Raw genomic sequence first — 26,527 nt, forward strand, 5'->3', positions numbered from 1 at the left:
TATTTATTTACTTTTAGAGAGAGAGCAGGGAAGGGCAGAGCGAGAATCTCGAGCAGACTCTGTGCTGAGCGTGGAGCCCAACATGGGGCTCAATCTCATGACCTGAGCCGAGATCAAGAACAGGACGATGAACCTACTGAGCCACCCAGGGACCCCTAGGCAGAGAATTTACAACGGATTTCAAGTGGAGACGTGAGGGAGGCAGGAGGTTTCTCAATGGGTGATAAAAGGGAAGGCAACACCACTAAGAGAGAAAAAAAGGAAGGGGAGGTCCAAGTTGGGAAAAAGAGAACATGTTGCATTTAAGGTGTTAGCAGAAAAGTCATATGGAAATATCTAAAAGCAGTTGAAAATATGGCTCTGAAAGAGACTGTGTAAGTATTTCCATTTCTTGATAATGAGATCAAGTTTTGTTAACAGATAAAATCACCTGTATAGGTAGTACTAAAGGAGAAAAAGAAGTCTAGAACAGAATGTTGGGTTAAGTCCTTAAGGGTTCAATCAATACCATAAAACACAAAACCAAAATGAAATGAGGAATGCCAGGTCAGCTTGTACACAGATGCTTTATTATGGATGTTAATAGTCAACATTGTATGCAAGATTCTCTTAACAATGGAAAGTTTTCCCATACATCAAAAGACTCCATTTATTTGTCAGGGTAATTGCTGTATTAATGTGAAAACCTTACAACAAAATGCAGTATTATATATGTGTAGTCAGTTTCCATGCAAGTATGGCTGCTACATGTATGTCTGGCATTTTTATAACATACTGAAAGAAATTCAAATGAACACAACAGTATAAAGGTGACCTAAGATGCCTGACATGTTTAAAATTAAAAATCTTCTTGCAAAAAGCAACAAAGCAGTTAACTAAAGGATTCAACCAATACCAACCCAAATATGTACTATGTCCAATAAGCCCAGGCTTATCTGCAATATATTACACTTGGGATAATTTAATGCTCAAGAAAAATTATGCTTTAAAAAAATATAGCTCTTCCAAGATATACTTTGGTGACTGGAAACTATGTACATCCAAACCAGCTAAGGGCTATGGGCTACATTAAAACAAACAAACAAACAAAAACCATTATGTGCTATTAGTTCAAAGTAACTGAAATTGAAATGATCCAGTATGATTTTGCTACAATCATTGGTTTTATAAAGTGATATTTCTGTGAGAAGTTCACTAATTAGGAAGCAATCAACAGACTTAACAAACATGCTAAGAAGATTCAAATTGGTCATCTATTTGTTATCAACGAGGCATAATCTTGGTACCATACATTTTCTTCACTTCTCACTACATATAATATGCAAAAATGAGCAAGTGGATTTAAATAGCTTAAAACCCTCTTAGGTCTACTGTTCAAGAGCTAGGCGTTAAAATACTTAGTATTACCATTTCTACTAACATAAAAACATCAGAAAATCTTAAGCTGTCTTTGTTTTAAGGCATAGTATTTTGGCATTTGCAAGAATTTGCCTGGTAATGGTTGATTCCATTAAGTTAACTTGAGAACTTGCCATCATTTGCTTTTTACCTTTTCACACAGTGCAAGTGGTGGTGGCTCTTTCCGTCTCTCATAGCAGCAAGCCGATTCTGCTATTTTCTATAGCAGCATACTTCAGGAGTGGAGAGGGAGAGAGTGTGTCAATTATAAATAATTACAACTACAGTGTACAATTCTATTTGCCTGTCAGTGTTTAAGTTGACAGCACACCATTATATGTCTCAAAAGAAAGTACATAAAATCTCTACACAAAAGCAAATAAAGACATTCTTTCAAAAAGAAATAAGTGCAAACACCTAAAACAGGCAACTGAAGCAACTGTTGTAACCTGTAGAGAAACACAAACATTTATAAAAGGACAAAATATTTTTATAAATAAAAGATAATGTTCTCTACTTCTGAAACACTGAGTAAATATAATAAACTTCTAAGTGCAAAAAAAAAAAAAAAAGAATAAAAAAAAAATATGACCTACATCAAAAAAAAAAAAAAAAAAAAAACTTCTAAGTGCAGACTGTTTTTAGGGACCAAAGTACCATATTATTTGTTTAAACAAAATGCAAAAATTTCAAACACATATACAAATCACCAGATTAATTTATATGACCCCCCCATATAATTTAAAAAGAAAATATTAAATTATTATTTAGTACATTTTTAGAACTACTTTATAACCAACATGATTTAAAGGGCATAGTGCAATATTTAGGTAGATGTGACATACAGTATAGCTACTGTATTCTTTGCAGCCATTACTTACTACTGTTTCATATTTCATACTTAAAACATCAAAATTGTTCTTTATGTTAGCTGTAAATAACAGGAAACAACACTGGCTTCTAGACACCCTGTATAGGTATAAATATCTACATTTAAGCTTTCAAAATGAAAATAAATTATAAAAAGACTTCTTTCCAATTTACAAAGTCTTCTTGCTCCTACATACTGTACAATACATTCAACAAAACTCTCAGCTCTTCTGAGATTTATGAAGAAAATACTGACTCTTTACTAATAAGGAAAAAAACCTTTTTCAATGCTTCTTGTTTTTAGTACTATGCTCAAATAAATACATTTAACACTGTAGTTAATTTTATTGTTTTTGAAAAATACCAAAAATTAGTAGTGCAACTTTCTCTCCTTCTTTTCAATTTCTTCCCACTGTATTTCTTTGTAAATGGTAGCCCAAGTAGGCTAAAGTACTTCATAAAACCATGTGTGCTTCCCATACATAGACTAATTACAGAAACCATACATACTCCTAAACCTATCTGTAACAAAACTGCAGCATCAAGAGAGTAGCAACATACATCTTCTGGAGAAAATACGTGAAAACTTACTTTTAGGATATCCATAACATTCTAATATGGTTTTCCCATCTTGTTCTTTTAAAAACAATTTTTTAAAATCTCATCTCTTAAAAAAATTAACTATGAAATTACCGACCCCTTACTTAAGTGGCTGGGCTTCCTGCCCGTCCAATATGAAAAAAGATGTAAACCGTTTTAGGGCTGTATTAAAACTTTAAAAACAATTAATTGACAAAAATTTCATTGCAACCTAATTTAGTATAGAATACAGTAAGAATGGGGCATTTCATCCATTTTAATAACAATTACAGTATGAGAGCTCTTGAAGTGCTGCTGGTAGCTGTGTAAGTGCTCAAATATCTTCTTGCTTGTTCAGTCATGATAAGTTGGTCTTCCGTCTTCCCATAAACCACTGTTTCCCATTCACAATTTGACTATGAAGGAAACATTAATAGTGATGTGAAGATTACTAAAATAACTATCCACTCCACTTTACAACTGATTACGCTTTTAAAAGTCAATTATTTCAACCAACTGGATATTTAATGATAATCACTGTAAACATGTTTTGATAATGGCACTGTGATTCTTTTTATTAAACAATGTTTTAAAAATACATACTGAAATATTTATGGTCAATTTTTTTAAGTCCATCTTTTTCTTTATTTCTTATTTTAATTAAATAATTTTTATTTTTAAAAAGTCCATCTTTTTTAACTATCTACATTGTTCATAGACCTGTGGAGGCAGTTGAAAAGTTTTCTACCCACAACCCCCCCAATTCAAATCAGTCTTAACACAGAAAGAAATGTCAGTCTTTATTGCTTCAAAATTTTGCAAAAGATTTAAAGAGAGGATGTAATGTCAAAAAATGAGCCGAGAATGCTTTATGTTTTGCAAATTAGGAAATATATCCATAATACAAGGTCAAGTTTGTGTTTGCTTCATTGGTTTTCTTCCTTTATTATAAAGATTACTACATTACAGGTATGACCTGCTATGTAATATATTTTCCTGAAAAGTTCTGTGTTGAACACTGGGAAATCAAACCATTTAAAATGGACTAAGAGAATGTGCTACATGGCTCTTTGAAGGGCAGCAGCTAAAGACAGAGATGAGGTGGCCACATCTGATTGCTAAAGATGTTTTCAAGGACTGCTTAAATGTCAGGAATGCTAGTGCTGCAGTCACTGTGGTATAAAGAAGAGAACTTCTTCCTCAATGAACTCTCAAACTAGTTGGGTTGAATTCTTAAGATAATGTAGTAAAAAATTTTCCAGGCTTCATTTACTGCGACATAATGGCTGCACAGCAACAGAAAAAAGAATTTTGTTTTACAACTTCTGAGCCAAAAAGTTCACTGGAAACAATCATACCAACAAAATCAAGCTGAAACTGCTTCCAACCACTTACCCTTTCAAGATAGCAATTAGGGCTACACATATTTGTTACAGAAGAGAAGGAGACTTAGATATCTTCAGTTTAAAAATGAAATTGTGCTTAAGAAATCACCAGAAGAGACTCTGGCTACAACTTCAATTGTTTAATTTATATGTGCCCTGATGAATGAGTCTCTCAAAAACCAAATCTAGTTTGAGTGACAAAATAATGATGAATGTTTAGTTACTGTTATAGTCAGTTTTGAATCTAAAAAGAAAAGGTATAATTTGTGATCAGTAAGTCCAAAGTGATAACTGAATAAACAACAACAAAAATCACTAAAAGAAACTTATAAATTCATACCTGAAGGTTCTTTTCCAATGTGACAACTTTAGAAGTGTTAGGGTTTGGTTTCTTTTTATTAAGTGTATATGTTTTGTTGGTTGAATTTATAATATCTTGTTTTTCAGGAGTCAAGTTGCACCTATTGTCATGTATTTCCAATAATGGTATCATTAATAAAGATGTTGTAAATATATTTTCTGACTAAGAGAGAAAAAAGAAAGAGGAAAATAACTAATTCAAAAATGGAGACAAATGGAGGGACTACTGAGTAAGTGGTGGTGGAAGCCCTGTTCATTTCCCTCCAAGAAAGCTTTTGGCTCCAAGGAAATTTCTAGTAATGTAGTAAAATTAAATATTTCAGAAATTAACCAAAGATAAACACTGAAATTTAAAGTTTTGAGAACTACCATTTTTTGACATCATACATAAGAGAGCGAACTCCTCTCAAAACAAAACAAATATAAAAAGCAAGGAAGTAAATATTCTCTACAGTTAACAGTTTCTTTCTGAAGTAAGCAAAATAAATACTAAAGGAAACTCTCTATGAATCTCTAATGAACTAACCACACAATGAGTAAGAAACAAGAACCAGCAGGACTTAAATCAACCATCTTAACAACAACAAAAAAATTCTTTACCAACCTGCATGTCTGAAATGTCTTCAGTCAATAGTTGAGTACCTGGTTCTTCTTTTTCCCAATTATCTAAGACTAGTGATTTTCTGACTTTCTTTACGGAAGCTGTATGCTAGAATGAATAATTTACAATAGAAACATTACGGTAAAGTCACTTTTATTTTTAAAATAAAGACTTTTATTAAAAATAATACTAAAAGATTACCTCCTGTTTGCAGCTTTTGTAAGCAGGTTCATCTTCCTCTTTGAGGAATATATCTGTTCCAGTTTCTTCTTTTAAAACTTCCCGAATATCTTCTTCCAAGAAGGCAAGTGGCTGTGACTAAATTGTTTTTAAAAGGGTTATTAAAGAGTCTTTTATAGCAATTTCCTTTTTCCCCATATACAGAAACCCATCTTTTATACTTTTTCATTACTGGCATAATTTTCTCCCAGTCCCTGTAGATACCTAAGTTGAATGAATTAACTAATACTTTTATGGCAAAAATAATACTGCACATTGCAAGCGCTGAATGAAGTGTGGCACTTTGTTCACTCCAGGCTTCACTCTAGCCTTCCTCCTTCTGGGGAACCTACTGTAGCTCCCACGTCAATCAGGAGCCTCAGAATTAAACAGGTAAGAGATTATTTCCCAAATATATATATATATTTTAAAAGATTTTATTAATTTGACAGAGAGAGACACAGTGAGAGAGGGAACACAAGCAGTGGGGAGTGGGAGAGGGAGAAGCAGGCTTCCCGCCAAGCAGGGAGCCTGAAGTGGGGCTCGATCCCAGGACCCTGGGATCATGACCTGAGCCAAAGGCAGACACTTAACGACCGAGCCACCAAGGCGCCCCTCCCGAAGATTTTTATATAAAAATAGGAAAAATAAATACAGAACAAATTGGGACTACACTAGTTCTCCTTAATCTACTTTTATTGTACTTATTATATAGTATGTAATCACTAATTTACACGTTTCTCTTACCACTAAATGTGTGAGCTACTTAAGAGCAGTGAGCACATCTTTTTCATCTTTGTGTATATCTCTGTACACCTAGCCTCAAGCTTAGAGCTGAGACAGTGTTCAAGAAGTGATATGTGTGTGTGTGTTTGTGTGCGTGTGTGCAGCTATGTACTGGAAAGAAACTTGAGTGTGGGCTGAATAGTGAAATAGTCTCAAAATATTATTTACCTAGCTTCCTATCAAATAGCTAAGCCTACCATGTAAGTCAGAAAAAATGGTCGGTTTGTTTTAGAAAGAAAGAGAGCACACACGGGGGACTGGGAGCATAGGGAGAGGGAGAGAGATAACCATATGTAGGCTCCACGTGCAGTGCAGAGCCCCACTTGGAGTTCAATCTCGTGATCCTGATATCATGACCTGAGCCGAAATCAAGAGTTGGACACCCAACCAACTGAGCCACCCAGGCGCCCCTGGGAAAAATGTTTTTAATTATATCAAACAACACCTACCATAACCAAGATCTGTTTTAAGGAAAAAAAAGTAATCAAAGTGCCACTATATAAAGAACAAACTGACAGCACAGAATGACCAGCAGCTTATATTCCCAGTCAACAAAGCTAGGGAGAAAAACATTCATATATAAATGAGATTTCACAGCACTTACAAAAACTTTAAGAATGGAAATAGCGTTTTGAAAGTGCTCGCATCTACAGCCTGAGACATGCAGGAATTATGTCAGTATTTCTGTGTAATGCTCCAAGAGCTTTTGTTTTAAGAATTATATTTCACAAAGAACATTGATTAGGTACTCTTTAAAAAAAAAACCTATGGTGCTCGCTTCGGCAGCACATATACTAAAAAAAAAACCTATGATTTGTTTTTCCTTCATAAGAATACAAATGTCCTAGGGAAGTGCCTAAGACATAGATGAATTCATTCACTACCAAGAATTACTCTCTTAATTGTCCTAATGTGACAAAGAAAAGAACTACTGTATTTAATCCTTCTCAGTTTGATACTACCAAAATTTAGATTTATATTTAAAGGACTTCCAGAGTTTTTAGTCTTTTGAGTGATTTTCAGCAAACATGAGAAGAATCAACGTTTATTAAGAAAGCAACAGATACTTAAGGTATACCAGATTAAAATTCTGGAACCATCTCTAAGAAGTGCATGTGACTCATAGTAAAATACATTAGAAACCTAAATGGTTAGAATATTGTAGGTACTCAGTAAATAATAACTAGAGAAGGAACAGGAGGAATGAAAAGTCAGCTTGCTGCAAACAAATGTATGAGTATATAGATATTTTAGAAACTGTAATTACTAAATCATTATTTTCTTTTTATCTTAAATTGCTGATGAAAATGATCTGTTTTGGCAATGGATAAATTCTTCCCAAATGAGAACATACTGACAGGGACTTTAGGTCACTTAAAACCTAATTTCTCATGCACTATTATTAAAGTAACAATTTTTATTCAATTTATATGCTGAACAAATGACCCTGAGGCACTGCAGAATTCTTAAATGCCTTCAAATCATTGTTTATTTGTCTAACTCCCAATTAGGCTACACACTCCTACGAAGGCAGACAACATACCTGACAGGTTCAACATTACATCCCCAAAGCCTAGCCCAGTGCCTGGTACCTATTAGGCACTCAATCAAAAATTGTCAAATTAATGACGCATTTTAAAATGAATAGCAAAACACTGAAACAGATTAGTCTAATCAATTAGGTAATTCCATACAATGGAATATTACACAACTATTAAAAATTATGGGATAGATATATACACATTAACTTAAATTTTTTTTTTTTTAAAGATTTTATTTATTTGAGAGAGAGAGAGAGAGAGAGAGAAAGAGCACAAGAGGGGGGAGCGGGAGAGGGAGAAGTAGACTCCCTGCTGAGCAGGTAGCCCGATGCGGGACTCGATCCCGGGACTCCAGGATCATGACCTGAGCCGAAGGCAGTCGCTCAACCAACTGAGCCACCCAGGCGCCCTAACTTAAATTTTTTTTAAAAGGTTATAAGATAGTACATAAAGTGTGATCTCACTTTTGTTATGTGTATATGCACAAATAAAAGTCCAGACAGCTAAAAAGAATATAATTGTTCACAGCAGTCTAAGGAGCTAGGGGACAAAAAAATTTCATCAATCCTACTATAGACCCTCAGAAAAGAGAAGATTTGAGGGTGTGACATTCCTTTTGGCAGGAAACTGATTACATCAAGTAAACTAGAATTAATGAATCTAGTCAAAATATAACTAAAAATAGAAGAACATAACTAAACTCCCCTAGAAGTAACCATATTTTAAAAATATTTTATTTCTAATGAACCTAACTTGGCAGAGATCTGTATCTGCCTACAATTAGAATGCCCATAGTTCATCTAACATATTTCAAAGTTGACTATATACCTGAAAGCACAGAAACATTTCCCACCTCCATTTATGTACTATTGCTACAACGATTAATCATAGCAGCAACTAAGTACATACTACTTGAAACTGAGCACCAATCCCTTTATTTCTACTATCTTTCTTATCTCCAGAAATAACCCTCTGGGATGTGTTTTATGATCTCCATTGAATAGAAGAGTAAACTGAACCTTAAAGAGGTATCCTGATCAATCAGTCATAAGTATTATAAGGAAAGTGCTTATGTATATCAAAATATGAAAATTACTTTATTCTGGGGCGCCTGGGTGGCTCAGTCGTTAAGCGTCTGCCTTCGGCTCAGGTCATGATCCCGGGGTCCTGGGATCGAGTCCCACATTGGGCTCCCTGCTCGGCAGGAAGCCCACTTCTCCCTCTCCCACTCCCCCTGCTTGTGTTCCTGCTCTTGCTATCTCTCTATCAAATAAATAAATAAAATCTTTAAAAAAAAAAAAAAAAGAAAGAAAATTACTTTATTCTATTGCAGGTATCCACCACAGAAACTACTAAAAGGTGGGTTTTAATATTAAGAGAAGGATTCAACTAACACTTGATTTGCTTTCTCTACATGACATGATATAAAAGAAGTATGAATTCAGAACAAGCCAAGCAAAGGTTTATTTACAAGTCGAGTAAAAGGATTCACACAACAAATTCAAATTTATAAATCAAGAAATAAAATTTTATCAATTTCAGTGAACATCTTTTTAAAATGTAAAAAATCAAAGATAAAAATCAAAAAACTTTTTTATTAAAATTAGGATATTTCTTAAAAATAAAAAATGTATACATACCACAATTTTAAGAGGTCCATATTTTTTCTCCTGAGCAGCAAGCGCATTCTTAAAAGGCGTAGGAGTTCTTGGTGTGGTACCCAATATAGATCTTCTAATAGTAGGTGTTCTAAACCTAGCCAATCATTTAGATATTTGTATTATAGTCAAAATTTGATTCTATAAGAGTTAAGGAAGGCAAACCCATGATAAAAGCATACACTAAATTTTTCTTGCATACACGTTTTATTTAAACATTCCAGGACTATTTTAAAGTATGCCTGCCTAAACTAATTCTTACTCCAATCAATCATCTTAAAATAGAAAAAGACAAATGCAGAAAGAAGTACTAAAAATGTTATTTTGCTTCATATCAAAGTTTTCCATTATTTTTAGTTGTTTTCAGTCAGTAGGAATGAAACATGAGGTCATGATCTGTTGTTTTCAATTCTAAGTCCTATATAAATAGGGATTAGAATAAATGGACGAAAAGCTATTTTTTTTAAAACAAGGTCATTTTTATTATTATATTTTTAAGTAAGCTCTATGCCCAGCGTGGGGCTTCTAGTGATGACTGCGAGATCATGAGTCTCATGCTCCATTGACTGAGCCAGCCAGGCACCCTATTAATCTATTCTTAAAATTGTGCTTCCCGTTTTCTCTAACACAATTATTTAATATCTACTTACCCTACATTTTCCTTTTGATCTTTGGGGGTTGTTTCCTTGTGAAGAGGGGTTGTAATGAGAACTTTCTGCCCACAAATAGGGGTTGACGTAAATGAAGGATTTTCTATATTAATTTGTTCATTTCCAGGGCATGTGTTGAAAAACTAAAAAAGAGCATTTAAAGACAATTTCTAGAACATTAAAATATTAAACTGATAGGATTTTCAAAGATATATATATATATATTTTTAAAAGATTTTATTTATTTGACAGAGAGAGACACAGCGAGAGAGGGAACACAAGCAGGGGGAGTGGGAGAGGGAGAAGCAGGCTTCCAGCGGAGCAGGGAGCCCGATGCGGGGCTCGATCCCAAGACCCTGGGACCATGACCTGAGCCGAAGGCAGACACCTAACGACTGAGCCACCCAGGCACCCCAAAGATATTTTCAAGTATAAGATATCTCTCCATTCTTTTTAGAAAAGAATTAGCAATAATATTTCATTTACATTCCACTCCATGAAAATTAAGCTCCATGAGGGCAGGAATGTTAATGTTGTTCATCATTGCCTCCCCAGCTCTTTTAAGTGTTTAGCATATAACAGACATTCAAGAAATAGTTGTTTAACAAATATTCGAAAGTTACAAAACACAGTAAAACAATTTTATAACTGTATTATCAAATAGAAATCTATAGAAGCCATAAATAGCTGCTATGTTAAGTTTAACAGTTTCATGCAACAGGGTAACTGGAAAAAAGTATTATTATTTTATGAATACGCAATCTTAGGTATCCTTTTCTATGAGATTTCTTTGAATTCTGAAAATAATAATAATGCTTTGCTGATAATACAGCTGTCTAAAAAAATTGCCTACCTAGAATACAGCTCAGAACCTTGGAGCAGCCAGAACTGGTATCAAGAAAATGACACAATTTACTCACTGAATCTTAACTTACATATAATCATGAAATACTGATTGATTTTTGTAGCCAACAGAATAGAAGCAGTGGTAGGAAGAAGTGGAAATTACTTTAAGGCTACTTATAACTGGAATGAATTCTAGCTCTATCACTTCCAACTCCTAATATCTGCAATACACTTAACCCTAAGATTAGTAGTCAAACCTTCTCAAAACCCTGCAGTGGTGCCCATCAATTACAGGATAAAATTCAAGCTCTTTACTATGGGATACAAGGTCTTTATTACCATGCCTCAACCTTTTCAGCCACTTTCCACCTTAGGATTTATATTTCAACAAAAATTCCTAGTGTTCAAAACTCCAAAAATAGAAAATTGCTAGTGTGCCCAACCCAGTTTCACCTTCCTCAGGATGCTTTGTAACTCTGAGAGCTGGGGTGCTATTGGAAAACGCAACTATTCAAACTGTATTCTCTGTAAATGGTATCCCCTGAGGCACAGGGGGACTGATTTTCAGAGAACAGAGTGCTTATGTACAGTCAGATTCTCCTAACTTCCCAGCATCAAAGTACACCTTCAATAATATCCCAGCATCTTCCAAGTTTATTTGACCATTAAATTTTCTTCTTTTTCCATAAAACTTTTTAACCTCTACCAAGACACTTTCAGTAAACATCAGCTCCATTCTCTTACTAACTGACCGTGGACAAATTGCTTAACTTCTGAATTTGTTCCACCTAGCTCCTAAGGTCTTTTGGAAGAGGATTAACTGAGATGCTATAAGAAAAGTGTTTAGCATATAGCCTGGAACGCAGTATTCATTAAGAAAGATAGTATTATAAAATAAGAGATACAGTTTGCCCTGTATCTCTTGTAAATATCTGCTACCCAGGAACATAACTCCAAGAGAAAGTGAGTATCTGTTCCTGACAACCTTAGAAAACCTTCAGACACATGAAATTCTTACAGTGAGCAGTTGTCTATGGATGTATAACCGATATCTGTTGAACAGTTAATCAGGAAACTGGATCTCAGTCTCAACTCTGCCATTAGATAACTGTGGGCAAACCATTTTACCTTTCTGGGCCTATTTCCTGATGAGTTCTGTAAAGATGTAGAACTACTTATCTAAAACATCCTTTTTGGCTCTAAAAATGTTAAGATACCATAATGCAACTACTATACTTTATGAGATAGCTTCTGATCTACCAGAGCTTAGCACTCTCATGTACACGTTTAAATACCTTATCCATTTTTATGTGTTATCAAAGCAACAAACTGCTAGTAAGGATATTAAGGATATTAATCGAGCTCACCAACATTTGGAAACAACCAAAAACAACCCTCTACCTGTGAAGGAGAAAATGGTAGTGTTTTCACCGGCGTATGTTTTAGTGCTGTATTACCACCATCATTGAAACAGCCATCGCTATGTTCGCTGCTGGGGGACTGACCCACTCGCATTCTTCTCTTCTTTCTGAGGATGGTTGGTGGAGTGCTAAACTTGGCCACATTTGGGGATGTTACAGGAACAGCCTCACCATCTGCACCATTACAACTGGTTTTTTTCCCTTCAAGTACAAGACTGACATTAAATTGACATTCCATGGCTCCTTCATTGTGTTGAATTCTCATTAGTTTGACTGGGGTGGACTTGACAGGAGAAGCAGCAGCATCAGAAAGATCGAAAGTGGTAACATCACTCCATGCTACAGGATCCTGCAATAAAATAAATCCTTAACTAATTAACTAAAGCTAATGCTTTAAACTAGTTAAATGTGATATCAAACATAGAAAGATGACTTTCACAAAGTTAACTACTCATTTTTATTAGGAGAAATAGGCTTTTCTTGTTTTTTTTTTTTTTTAAAGAAAGGCCACTTGAGAGGAAGAGATTATGGTTTGACTACAACTCCAATTTGGAACATTCTGAAATAATATTTCATTTAATTCAGTAGCTGAAGCTTACTGTCAAAGTAAGTAAAAAGAATAAATTATTTTAAGTTATTATCAAAGAATATAATTCTTCATAAAACTTCACACTCTATTCCACATCAGAAAAATACTATCAAATTCAATATAATTTGGTAATGTGTATGGAACATCTTCAAAATCGTCATACACTTTGATCCAGAAATTCAGTCTAACCTAAGGAAATAATCATGATTTTACACAAAGGTTTACATAACATATTCTGTAATTTGTAATACTGAAAAACTGGATACCACCTAAATGTTCAATAATAGTACACTGAGTAAATAAATTTTTTTACATTCATATGATAGAATAGTATGAATCATTAAAGTTGAAGTTTAAAAAATAGTTAAGAAAACAAAGACATGCTCATGATATAATGTAGAAAAAAAATCCACAAACAAAATACATAAGAGTATCTTTTGGTTTAAAAATATATGCATGCATGTATGTCTTATATGTATAGAACACACCCTGAAAGAAAATACTTCAGATTATTAACTCTGGGCTTCTGGAGGATTTTTCTTTTTTACAGTTTCATCTAGTTTCCAACTCTCTCTAATATACTTGTACAACTTGTATAATAAAAAAGTTAAATTTTATTTTTTAAAAATTTTAGACAAAGTACATACAGAGATAGATATAGATTTAAGTTTTTTGTTTTTCCCAAAAGCCACTGCAAAAAATCAGAATAAAATTAAGCATGACATACAAAGGAATGTTTAAAATAAAACTGGTCAGTGTCCCTTAAACTAAGTTTCCGACCATGAAACCATGTAACTAAAATTGAGCTTTTGATAATCTCACAATTTCAAACTTACAGATTCAATAAGTTCTAGAGTCTCTGCAAATTCTGGGATGGTCTGTAGAGAGGACAGCACAGCATTTGCCTCTACGGCCAGGAACTTTGTGGGTGAATTCTGCTGAGCAGACAGAGTTTGATTTTCATCCATACTGTAAAACTCACTAGTGTGCTCCTCGAGGCTATTTAGAGTATTAGACATGCTATCATCCATGAGGAAACTACCAGACCAGCTAGAAAAGCTTCCAGGTTGCTAAAAGTACAAAAGAAATGTATTATTTGTCATTCTCAACCTAGGCATAAATTTGGATTTTAAGTAAGAGTTTTTTCCTAGGATAACATACTTCACAACATTTCAGCTAAAAAATATAGTAGCAAATATACTGTCTTTCCTCAAAATGGATATAAACATTTTTTTCATTAAACCTCTTGTCTCTATTTCTTTTTTCTAACTAAATTTTTTTTTTTTAATTTATAAAGTCATGGTGAGATAAAACTAGCACATGTATACAACATAAAGTTCAAGCTCCCAGAATGTGGTCTCTCTCTACCTTTTACCCTTCATCTCGCAACACTTTCACTCATCCTCCTTCCAGGGAATACCTAATACCCAACTATAGTCGTTGCAATTCCCACACAAGTTAGTCTTTGACCCCAGAATGCCTTTGCACATACTACTGCTCCCGTTATCTAGAATGCTCTCCAACACAGACCAGGGAAAACTTTTATTCTTCATTTTAAGATACACTTCAAATATTGGAAAGTACTCCATCTGATCATCCACTTTTACCTGTTTCACTTACAATAATGTCCTGGTTCATCTACTTTGCTGGAATATAATCATTGCCTTCCAAGATTAAGCTCAAATAGGATTTCTTCTAGGAACACTTCTCTGACTACCTAAACCTTAGACACGTCTCTTATGTGCCCTATAAAACTTTGTGACTTATTTTATCACACTACTTCCTATTTCTTGTCTGTGTCCTCATTGCAGAGTAAATCCTTTGAAGTCAGGAACTGTGTCATTTTTCTCTCTCTGAAGAGGTACAGTGGGCAATTTACTTATCTTTTGAGCTTAGCTTCCTAGTATCTCATAATAAAAAAACAAGAAAGGAGACCTTGAAGAGTCATGGTTAAGAAACAATATGTAATTTGAAAGTTGTTAAGAGTGCATCCTAAGAGTTCTCATTATATGAAAAAAGTAATTTTTCCCTTTTTCTTTTCTTTTTCTGTTTTGTACCTATATTAGATGACAGATGTTAACTAAACTTATTGTGGTTATCATTTCACAATATATGTAAGTCAATTCATTATGCTGTACACCTTAAACATACAGTGCTGTATGTCCTATCTCAATAAAACTTGGGAAAAAAATATGTAAAGCATATATCTCTGTCCAGAACTCTCGGAGGTGATAAAAATGTTCTTACATCTGAAACTGCTCACTATGAGAGCCACTAGCCATATGAGCAACCAAAATGTGACTAGTACAACTGAGGAACTGAATTTTTAAATTTCATTTAAAATTAAATGGGGCTAGTAGCTACCATATTTTAGAAAGCACACTGTCCCATCCACAGGAAGTACTCAATAAATGGTACCTATTATTTTTAAAAATAAAAATTACTAGAATGTGCTAGATAGTCAATAACTAGAAAACAATAGCAAAATGTTTGCTAGACAACAATAGCAAAATGTTAAGTTTCAAGTAAGGTGGAAAAAAATTTCCAACATTGTTATAAAATAAGTTCCACCTGTTTTAAATTTCCTCCAAAATAAAAGAAATTAAGGCACTCTTAGTTTATTAGCATAGCCAACTTGCGAGTTTACAATCACTTTCTAGAGATAGGTTCCAAGCCGTATGCATTTCAATTAAATTTGGAGGTGGGAAAAAGATTCAAAAAGGTGATTAGGCCCAGTGGAAAAACCAAAGGGTTGCATTCAGACTCACCTGAATTTAATTTTTAACAACAAACCACCTACTTCACAGAGTTAACATAAGGATTACTAAGAATACATAAACACACCTATAATGGTCGAACATAATAGATACTCAGTAAAATGACAATATTTATTATCAAATAATTTTTAAGAATAAATACTTTATATGTGTATGGACTCTACTCCACTGGGTATAGCAACTTCCCTCTAGAATCCAGAATCTCCAACCAGATCTTTACGAGAATGGATTTTAGATAAATAAGTTCTAAAAAAATTAATAGCTTCCTTCATTTTAATGCAAAATGCCATTTCTTTTAGCTAGTTATATCTTTCTGTTAAATTAAAAATGACAGAAACTATCAAAAAAATAAAAAATGGTTTGAACATGACATAATTATCTAGAAATGTGGACTCTCTAATCATAACTATTTATTTCTCAATAAAACCAAAATTAATTTTAAAATAAGTACACTTCAGGTCTTCCTATTTGCCCATGGTTTTTGCAATTTCAAAACAAAAACTATGCCTCCTATGGCATGCACCTTGTCTGTTACGGTTAACAAATGTTGTTTTTATTAACACTGTTTTAAATGGTTTAAAGAGATCACCAGTTGCCTTGTAACACTATTTCAAGAACTCAGTTTATTCTATTTAGTAATTTTGTATTAGTTCTCAGTCACCCTGAATGGACAGTCCCCTCATTAAGCTGCAAACCAAGAATAACCCTTTCCTAAATGCAAAACAAATCTCAGGATATTAAACTTAAAATTGTCATTTAAGTATAAACTTTTTTTCCTTTAATCCATCTAACATAGCCTGTCTAACTTAGCTAGAATGAATACCATTTATCCTAATTTAATACTCCTAATTGTTCCCGTCAACCAAATCCCAGACAATAGTTTTCACATGTGGTAATCAATATTCACATAAAAATTTTTTAAGAACATAAAACTTAAATGTTCCCTTTCCCTGTATTTTTTAAGTTATTATTTTTTTCTAATTTACCAAATTTGTATTCATAATAAATAGGAAAAAATGCTCAAGGACAGAAGGCAATTTTGAAGCACATAAATCTCTACACATCTATTAAATTCTTTATTTTTCAAACTTTTTTTCTATTAAAGCCATCATTACAAGGAATGTCTAAAATAAAAGCAGAACCAAAAATCATAATAAAAGCAAAGCCTAATCTAAACCACACATCATTTTCACAAATATATATATATATATTGAAGATCATACCTTAAGTCTGCTTGACATTTACAACTCAAGAAGCATCTTAACACAGAACATTGTAAAATATGTTCAAAGAGTTGTATATCAAAATCAGGCAACCTCAACAATGCAAAATAGAAAAACTATTTTTAGTCCACATTAAAATCTGAAGTCATACTGAATATGCTTTCCATGCATTAGTATATGAAAGTCAATGCTAAAGAAAACAATAAAAGCACATAAGGATTCTAACAAAATCTAAACACTTAAGCTTATTTCTTACCGATGAAACTCGCTTTCTTCTAACTTCATTCTCAGCTGACATAAGAAGCAACTCAAGTTCCTTTATTTTTTTTTCCTTATCAGGATCTTCATCAATGAAGGGTGGCTAAAATAAGTTAAATAAAAGAGAAAGACATGCTACTTAAACAACTGTTTTTATTATTATTATATTATTAGTGTTCTAATTTTTATCTTCTATGCAACATAAAATCTATTTTCTCCAATAAAGCTTAATACAACTAAATCCCAAATGCTCAATATCACAATCTCTCTGGTATCTAAATATTTTCAATTTAACAGAAAAGATTTGGGAAATTTATTATTTTCTTTTTTTAAGTAATCTCTACCCCCAATGTGGGGCTCAAACTCATGTCCCCAAGATCGAGCCACAGGCTCTACTGACAGAGCCAGCCAGACAGCCCTAGAATTAGGAAATTCAAATGCATTAAAAAACTAAAAAAATAAACAAATGCATTAAAAAACTTATATTGTATCATCTATATTAATTTAGAAATTTATGTCTGGAGTGTGTTTTATTAAATCATATGTATGCACATTCTATCCAATTTAAGAAAAATATGTTCATTTAAAACCCAAATGCTTTAAGTTGGAAAAATGAAAGGACGACTCTACTGGTGTTGTCAACCACCTTACATTTGTACAGTTTATATTTCTCAAACCCATTTATAAACTTTCTCCTTTAGTGTTATAATATTCAAAGTAAATAGAACAGATAGTATCGTTTTTGCCCTAGTTTTATGAATGAGGAAATAGGACTATTAGACTTTCAAATATATGTTTGAAAGTGTTTCCTTTTTCTGCTATAAATAAAAGTTACCTGCATAAACGCAGGAGTCTGAACATGTTCTACACAATTGCCTTCAGGTGACACATACTGATAGCCTGGGATCTAAAAAGTAGTTAAAATATTAGTATCATACATATAGCACTATATCTGAGGCAAAGCATAAAAACTCTTGACAAAATATCAGCATTAAAAACTCATAAAGTATCTCTTTAACTTTGAAAATTCATTTATATAGTAGTTTCTAATAACTACATCTTTGTTCTTAGAATCTACTAATGAAAAGTAACTCATAGGAAAGACCAATCTTCTCCTGGATGAAATACGAGAATTACTTGGCATATATTTATCAGCCAGTCTATTATCTACAATATCCACCAAATTATTTTTTTAATCTGCTATTAGAAGGATTGCTCTATCTCTGGAAGAAGACAAAGTAATTGTGTTCTTATCTTTCAGAGGAAGGGCTTGGTCCATATGAAGCACTCACAAAGACAGAGATTAAAGCAAGTTTTTCAATATTCATTCCTCCTACTCCTACCACCACCCCATGCCAATCTCTTTGTAAAAAGATATGAAAACAGAGGCTTCTTCTATTATTCTACTGCCTTAGAAAAACAATCAGAATCACTCATGTGCTTTTTAATACTCTGACAACAGACTAAGAATTATTTTCTTTCTTTTCTAAAGCATCTGTAGTAAGAATTTTGAAGTTGCATGCAAATTTAGTGTGCAATGGTGGAAAGAAACATGAAAAGGTATTTTTTAAAAACCAAAAAACCTAATAAATATAAATAAGAAATTGTTTATCTTCCATAATGGCCTACCTAAATCACTATCTGATGCAGAATCACCATACGTAACTACTAACATAGAACTTAACTTTCACAATACTTGATTTGTATGTTATCACTAAACTTTCAATGAATTAGAAATTTCTTTCTCAAACTTTTCATTTAAATCTGTGACAGTATTTCAAACCAATCCATTTTTTCTTTCAAGTCAAAATTAGAATGATTTTAGTAGTTCAAATGAGTTGAATTATGAATGCATAAATCTTTTAAGAATTATTAAAAGTATAATAAATAATTCTTAAAGTACAAGAAATATCCTTATTTTCCAATATATTTCGATTGAAACTGTTAAATACTCCCTTGACCCCAAATAATGTTTAAAACTATGTTTCTATGAGTTAAAAAAATAAATTTAAATGATAACCTTTCTAAGACAGAAGCAGAATGTTTCAGTTTATGGTGCTGAAATCTAGGACTCTAAAGAAAAATGTAAAGAAACAGACAATAAAAACCTTAAGGTATTGAGTATCAGCAGATAACTATACCGTCTTCACATGTTTTCCTATTTGTAAATTAAGATGTCATTATTTTTTAAAACGGTTCTTTTAAAATTATGTCCAAAAAATAATGTCCATTTAATGAGGTAAATTCAAATCGAATCTGTGCATACTAACCACAGATTTTTAACACCCAGACAAATTTTATCTTTTGGTAGACACTATTTTTAAGTCCTGACTTAATCTTTACATTTTATGTGATAAGAACCAAGAATTGCTCAACATGAAAAATGGTATGACAGACAGGCAGACAGAAAAATATAAAACAAACCTTATGAAAACTCCTAAACTAATTTCTTGCAGAGAAGAAAATGCACTGTAAGGAAAATAGAGCTTGCCCTATCATGAGCTTGGGGAATCTCTAATGAACCTGATTAAACAAAGACTGACATCACTTAGTTGACTGGTTAGTAGGGAGAAAAGCAAAGTTGAGTGCCATCAAAGAACCAATTAATTATCTACCATACCTCTCAAAATGATGAATGGATTTTGACTATTTTTTCCTTAAAACCATTTTATACACACTTACCTCTTAGAGATAAGCAATACTACAAAATATTTCTTAAAAGGAAACTACAATGGATGATAAAGCACAGATGACCATAAGCTTTGAATCATAAATGAAGTTTCAAAGAATGGTAGCATTAGGAAATGTACATACTGTTTCTTAACTAGATAATATAAAAATTACATATAAAAGGAAACATTTTAATGAGTTTGTTTCCAAAATATTTATCAATCAAAATAAGTAGAGATAAACCTCCACTAATGGTCTAACAGCTTGTTATAGCAATTTTTTTTTCAGTTTGGAAATTTAAATGTCTATTCCCCTTAATATATGTTATATCTGTCGTATTAAGAAATCAATCATTCTCCCATATAACAACTAAAGAAATCTTTTAAATAATAAAGGTATTAAAAATATGTGCCTGAACAGGTATGTAAAACTGATTCTGGGTTTGCAAATGGTCCATAGTCGCACAAGGTTTGTGTTGAAGTTTAGATGAAGATCGTTCTGATTTTATTCCATCTTGTAAGTAGCCCTCCTGTTCCACTTTTCTTCGCATGGTAGAATTCCAGTGATTTTTGATAGAATTATCAGTCCTAAGAAATGAAAATGTATAATTTAAAAGGAAAAAAAAAGGATTCCACAAATTTTAACACTGTATAAAGTGTACAAAGTGCTTAAAACAAATTTTCACAAATAATGAAACTAGATACTTTCTCAATTCAAAGATAAACTGTCAGTCAGGCATAGTTCTAAACAGTGGAGATAGAGCAGTGATGAGAAAGTCCCTCTCTCATGAGGCTTACATTCTCATTGAAAGTGTGGAAGCATGGAAGGAGTGAAGAATAGAAAAACAAAAAAATAAGAAGAAAAACATTAGTTTTTCTTCAAGCTAAATTCAACAATACATAAAAAATCATATACCATGATCAACTGGGACTTATTCTAAGGATACAAAGATGGTTCAATATCTGCAAAATAAATCAACACCATATTAACAAAATAAAGGATAAAAATCATATCACCTCAATAGATGGAGAAAAAGTATTTGATAAAATTCAACATCCATTTATGATAAAAACTCTCAACAAAGTGGGTACAGAGGAAACATATCTCAACATAATAAAGGCCATACAGGACAAACCCACAGCTAACATCATACTCAATGGTGAAAAGCTGAAAGCTCTTCCTCTAAGATCAGGAACAAGACAAGGATGCCCATTCCTGCAACTTTCATTGACCATAGTTTGGGAAGTCCTGGCCACAGCAATCAGACAAGAAAAAGAAAGAAAAGGCATCCAAATTTGAAAAGAAGTAAAACTGTCACTATTTGCTGATGACATGACTATATATAAAAAAAACCTAAAGAATCCACCAAAAAAACATTAGAACTAATAAGTGAATTCAGTAAAGTTGCAGGATACAAAATCAGTATACAGAAATCTGTTGTGTTTCTAATACACTAATAACAAGCTATCAAAAAGAAATTAAGAAAACAATACCATTCACAATCGCATCAAATAGAATATAATACCTAGGAATAAATTTATCAGGGAGGTGAAAGACCTGTATTCTGAAAACTGTAAGACACTGATTAAAGAAACTTAAGACAGCACAAATAAATGGAAATACATACTATGCTTATAGACTGGAAGAATTATTAAAATGTATATACTACAAAAAGTGATCTACAGATTCAATGCAATCCCTACCAAAATACCAATAGCATTTTTCATAGAGCTAGAACAAATAATCCTAAAATTTGTACAGAACCACAAAAGGCCCCGAATAACCAAAGCAATCTTGAGAGAGAACAAAGCTGAAGTATCACACTCCCAGATTTCAAACTATACTACAAAGTGATAGTAATCAAAACAGTATGGTAATGATACAAAAGAAACATAGGTCAAAGGAAGAGAATAGAGTCCAGAAATAAACCCACGCTTATACAGTCAGTTAATCTTTAACAAATGAGGTAAGGACATACAATGGGGAGAAGACAGTCTTATCAATAAATGGTGCTGGGAAAACAGGACAACTACATGAAAGGATAAAACTGGACCACTTTCTTATACAATATACAAAAATAAACTCAAGATAGATTAAAGACTTAAATATAAGACCAGAGACCACAAAACTACTCAAAGAAAACAGGCAGTTAGCTCTTGGACATTGGTCTAAGTAGTACTTTCTTGAACCTGTCAGAAAAGGGCAACAAAAACAAAAAGCACTACATCAAACTAAAAAGCTTTTACATAGTGAAGAAAACCATCCACAAAACAAAACCTACTGAATAGGAGGAGATATTTGCAAACGATATAAACAATAGGGGTTAACATCGAAAATATATAAAGAACTCATACAACTTAATATAAAAAAAAAATCAAAAAATGAGGAGAGAACATGAACAGACATTTCTCCAAAGAAGGCATATAAATGGCTTATACACTTAAAAAGATGCTCACTAATCATCACTAATCATCAGGGAAAGGCAAATCAAAACCACAATGATCTATCACCCCATGCAGGTTAGAATGGCTACTATCAAAAAATACCAAAAAAAAGTGTTGGCAAGGATGTGGAGAAAAAAGAACCCTCATGAACTCTTGGTGGGAATGCAAAAAGGTACAGCCACCATGGAAAACAGTATGAAGGTTCCTCAAAAAATTAAAAGTAAAACTACCATATGATCCAGTAATTCCATTTCTGGAAATTTATCTGAAAAAAACAAAAACACTAATACAAAGATATATGCACACCCATGTTCATTGCAGCATTATTTACAGCCAAAATATGGAACCAACCCAAGTGGCCACTGATAGATGAATAGAAAAATAAGATGTGGTATATGCATGCCATGGAATATTACTCAGCCATAAAAAAGAATGAAATCTTTTCATTTACAACAACATGGATGGACCTAGATGGTATTTTGCTAAGTGAAAAAAGTCAGATAAAGATATATACCATAGAATTTCACTTATCTGTGGAATCTAAAAAACAAAACAAACAGAACAGAAATAGACTCATGGATACTAAGAACAATTTTGTGGTTGCCAAAGGGGAGGGAGGTTGAGGGCTGGGCAAAATAGGGGAAGGAGATTAAAAGTACAAACTTCCAGCTGTAAAATAAATAAGACATGGGGATAAAATGTACAGCATAGGGAATATAGTTAATAATACGTAACAATTTTGTATGGTGACAGATGGTAGCTAGGTTTAGCTTGGTGAGCACTTAAAAATGTATATAAATGTTAAATCACCATGTTGTATACCTGAAAATAATATAATATTACATGTCAAAAACACTTCAGTTGGAAAAAAGCAAAGAAAAACATCAGTGCAATGCAGATCATTAAAGTAGGATAAAAAAAGTGAGTAACTAGGGTAATTTGATAGGTGGTCCAGGAAGGCCTCTGTGAGGTGACAGTGAAGCTAAGAATGAATGACAAGAATGAACCTGCCGTACATGAAAAGAAAAAAAGAGCATTCCAGATAAAGGCATAGAGAGGGCAAAGGCTAAAAGCCAGGAACAAACATGGTCAAGAAAAACAAACCAAAAATTAGAGAATCCCAATATTTTTTCACTAATTAGAATACCTATGTTGGAAAGAGTTCACTGGCTCCCTTTTTACCTAAAGTTTCTTTTATAAAAATGGGAACCTTCAACCCACAATTACTTGTAGTATAAATTCCACCCTTCATAAAATATACAAACATTTACTGAGCATCGACTACATACATAAAGCGTTAAGGCACTTTATATTAAGGCTAGCTTAAATGGACAGTAAAAAGATACATAAAAGACTGAAAACATCAGAAGTTCCTAAACCTGATTCAGTAAAAAACACGATGCTTTAATTTCCTTACCTATAAAAAAAGACAGCATTATTTGCTTTTAATATTTCATTAGTATATGAAAATTAAGTATATAGGTAAAAGCATTTTATAAACTATGAAGTACCATACAGAGACTACAGCAATAAAAAAACATGCAGACCTCTGAGTGAGGTATGGATTTTCCCAAGGTTGCTGGTCTACTGTACTACAATCAGGAAACATTTGAACCAGGGCAATACATACTTATAGTATACTTACAGTATACCTATAGTATACAGGGGCGTATCGCTTTCCCTGAGGGAAATTCTGGATTTTAGCCACATGGATATATATACACTACTTCCATGATTTGAATAATACCATAATTAAGAATTGTATTTTCTCTCATGAACTTCCATAGTTTATTTCAGCCTATATATTTGCTATTCTCTGGTCTTATACATAGAATCCAATATGAAAGAAATCTCTTCAATTTAGATTCCATTCCAACCAGGTTTGTACAAAGAAGGTCTGTCCGACTGGCATTGATATGTGAACAATCTGTGGATTATATTAACTGTTCACATAATCTAAAGACTTAGCATTTTACTGCACAAATTACTGCTATAAAATATTTCATTAAAAAAGTAATTCTATCCTTTACACAGAATTTATTATAAATAGGCCCAAAGGAATGCCTGTCTAAATTTCAATTATAAATAAAAGTCATTGGATACTTGCAAACATATTTAAAAGTAACTTAATAAAGATCAAGTTTAAGTACAGGAAAATGTATATACATTTATATAAGCACCTTCCAGGAAGTAGTTTGGCAATTTCTGCCCAACGATTTCCCAACCGCTTATGTGCTTCATAGATGATCCTGTCCTCTTCTTCTGTCCAGGAAGATTTCTTTACCTCAGGATTCAGATGATTATGCCATCTTTCTCTACACTGCTTGCCTATTCTTCCTTTCAAATGTTTTGCAATTAAAGACCATCTTTTTGGCCCATATTTCTGAACTAATTCAATAACCTAAGAAACAGAAAAACAAAGTTTAAAAAAGCACTATCTTTTTAAAAATAAATAATTCATGGGGATGTAATGTACAGCATGGTGACTATAGTTAACAATACTGTAATGCACATCTGAAAGCTGCTTAGAGAGATCTTAAAAATTCTCATCACAAGAAAAAAATTTTTGCAGCTATATATGGTGACAGATGTTAACTAGACTCATTGTTGTGATCACTTAGCAATATATACAAATAGCAAATCATGTGGTACACCTGAAACTAATACAGTGTTACATGTCAGTTATACCTCAATTAAAAAAAGGTTTTAATTACCTTTATTTATTTACCTTTTTAATTACCTTTAATTACCTTTTAATTACCTTACAAATTACCTTGACAGAATTTTGAAACATAACTCAAGAATACTATTTTTTAATGCATTAAATCCAAACCACAACAATTTTTCTCATATTCTTCATTTGCCAAGTACAAAAGTACAAACTTAATCAAAATACAAGGTGCCAATTAAAGTGAATTGTAAGTTAAATTGTTTTCATTGAAAATTAATTTAAAACAACAGTAAAGATGTTGAGACTTATAGATTTTCTACTCCTGTATCTTTTTTTTAAAAAAAGCTTCAGCTGAAAGCCAAATAAATCAGTTTGGAAGCAGGAAGGATCTACAAATTTACTGTCTTCATTTCTTCCTTTCTCACATTAAAAGGATACAGATCACACATTGTAAAACCTATCACTGACCATCAAGTAAAGCAGATCAGTTCTGAGCCTGGTGAACGTTTTTTTTTTTTGAGTGGGAAGAAACATGCTCTAATTCCCCAACTACATTAACGTTTCTGCCATAAAGAACATGAACTAAAGGGCAATTCCTAGTGGAGGGCAGCAATATTCTTATTCTCAGACTTTTATAACACAAAGAATTACCTTAGTTTTTAAATCATCCAACCCTTTAGAAACACGATGCTCTGGTAATCTACCTTATTTGGGGGCTCATTACAGGTCAAGAGGGATAGTTAAGAATGACTTTCTTACATATCATGTTATCAGATAAAATAAAGATTTAAATTGTTTTTAAAATGTTAACTCAATTTTCAACAAGAAGCTATACCCTAAATGTTGCTAACTTAAGCTCTAAATAAGATGACTTAGCTGACGGCATTTTTCCTCCTGTAAACCAAACTCTCAGAAAGAAAAAGCTATGTATATTATACTTGGTTTGACTCAATTCAGAAAAACTACATTTCCAGACACTCACCTTTCAATTCTTCTACAAGCAGCACCCAAAGAACAAAATCATGTGATTTAAACATATTCTTTGTGACAAAACAATGTATTAGGAAGAAAAAAAGCCAGTCCACCTACACAGTCGGAATAAAGAATATGAACATGTTACCCTCTGATCTTCTTCTTTAGTCCAAGGACCCTTTATCAATTCTGGATTTAAAACTTTCTGCCATCGATGCTGGCACTGAAAATCCGAACGATTCTGAAAGAATTGATGATTTTGTTATTGAATAATTCATGTAACACTGTATTGAAAATCCGAACGATTCTGAAAGAATTAATGATTTTGTTATTGAATAATTTTTGATATTTTGTCTTCCAGAAAGCAAGTCAGCCTAAACTCAAGAAGAAAGTCTTCAAGAATAATGTATTCAAGGGGCGCCTGGGTGGCTCAGTTGGTTAAGCGACTGCCTTCGGCTCAGGTCATGATCCTGGAGTCCCTGGATCGAGTCCCGCATCGGGCTCCCTGCTCAGCAGGGAGTCTGCTCCTCCCTCTGACCCTCTTCCCTCTTGTGCTGTCTCTCATTCTCTCTCTCAAATAAATAAATAAAATCTTTAAAAAAAAAAAAA

At 32.9% G+C, this 26,527-nt stretch overlaps 1 protein-coding gene across 3 annotated transcripts in view; it reads right to left on the bottom strand.

Moving 5' to 3' along the window:
* Nucleotides 1–547: 547 nt before the first annotated feature.
* MYBL1 (MYB proto-oncogene like 1) overlaps nt 548–26,527 on the bottom strand; it is a 40,122-nt gene continuing 14,142 nt past the window's right edge. Inside the window, exons 4-17 of one of the 3 annotated variants that reach the window (XM_081816071.1) lie at nt 26,067–26,159; nt 24,456–24,676; nt 20,244–20,418; nt 17,997–18,068; nt 17,160–17,264; nt 13,740–13,973; nt 12,295–12,663; nt 10,048–10,190; nt 9,380–9,494; nt 5,395–5,511; nt 5,197–5,301; nt 4,573–4,755; nt 3,139–3,263; nt 548–1,631 (exon numbers count right to left, since the gene is read on the bottom strand). In XM_081816071.1, the coding sequence (XP_081672197.1) occupies nt 1,619–1,631; nt 3,139–3,263; nt 4,573–4,755; nt 5,197–5,301; nt 5,395–5,511; nt 9,380–9,494; nt 10,048–10,190; nt 12,295–12,663; nt 13,740–13,973; nt 17,160–17,264; nt 17,997–18,068; nt 20,244–20,418; nt 24,456–24,676; nt 26,067–26,159 (2,070 nt within the window). In that variant the 3' untranslated portion in view covers nt 548–1,618. Of the gene's footprint in view, nt 1,632–2,008; nt 3,264–4,572; nt 4,756–5,196; nt 5,302–5,394; nt 5,512–9,379; nt 9,495–10,047; nt 10,191–12,294; nt 12,664–13,739; nt 13,974–17,159; nt 17,265–17,996; nt 18,069–20,243; nt 20,419–24,455; nt 24,677–26,066; nt 26,160–26,527 lie in introns of those variants that run through there. The other 2 variants (XM_081816072.1, XM_081816073.1) reach the window with 2 other exon arrangements.

The sequence above is a fragment of the Leptonychotes weddellii genome, chromosome 4 (genome assembly GCF_054177405.1).
Source record: "Leptonychotes weddellii isolate Sample4059 chromosome 4, ASM5417740v2, whole genome shotgun sequence".
NCBI lineage: Eukaryota > Metazoa > Chordata > Mammalia > Carnivora > Phocidae > Leptonychotes > Leptonychotes weddellii.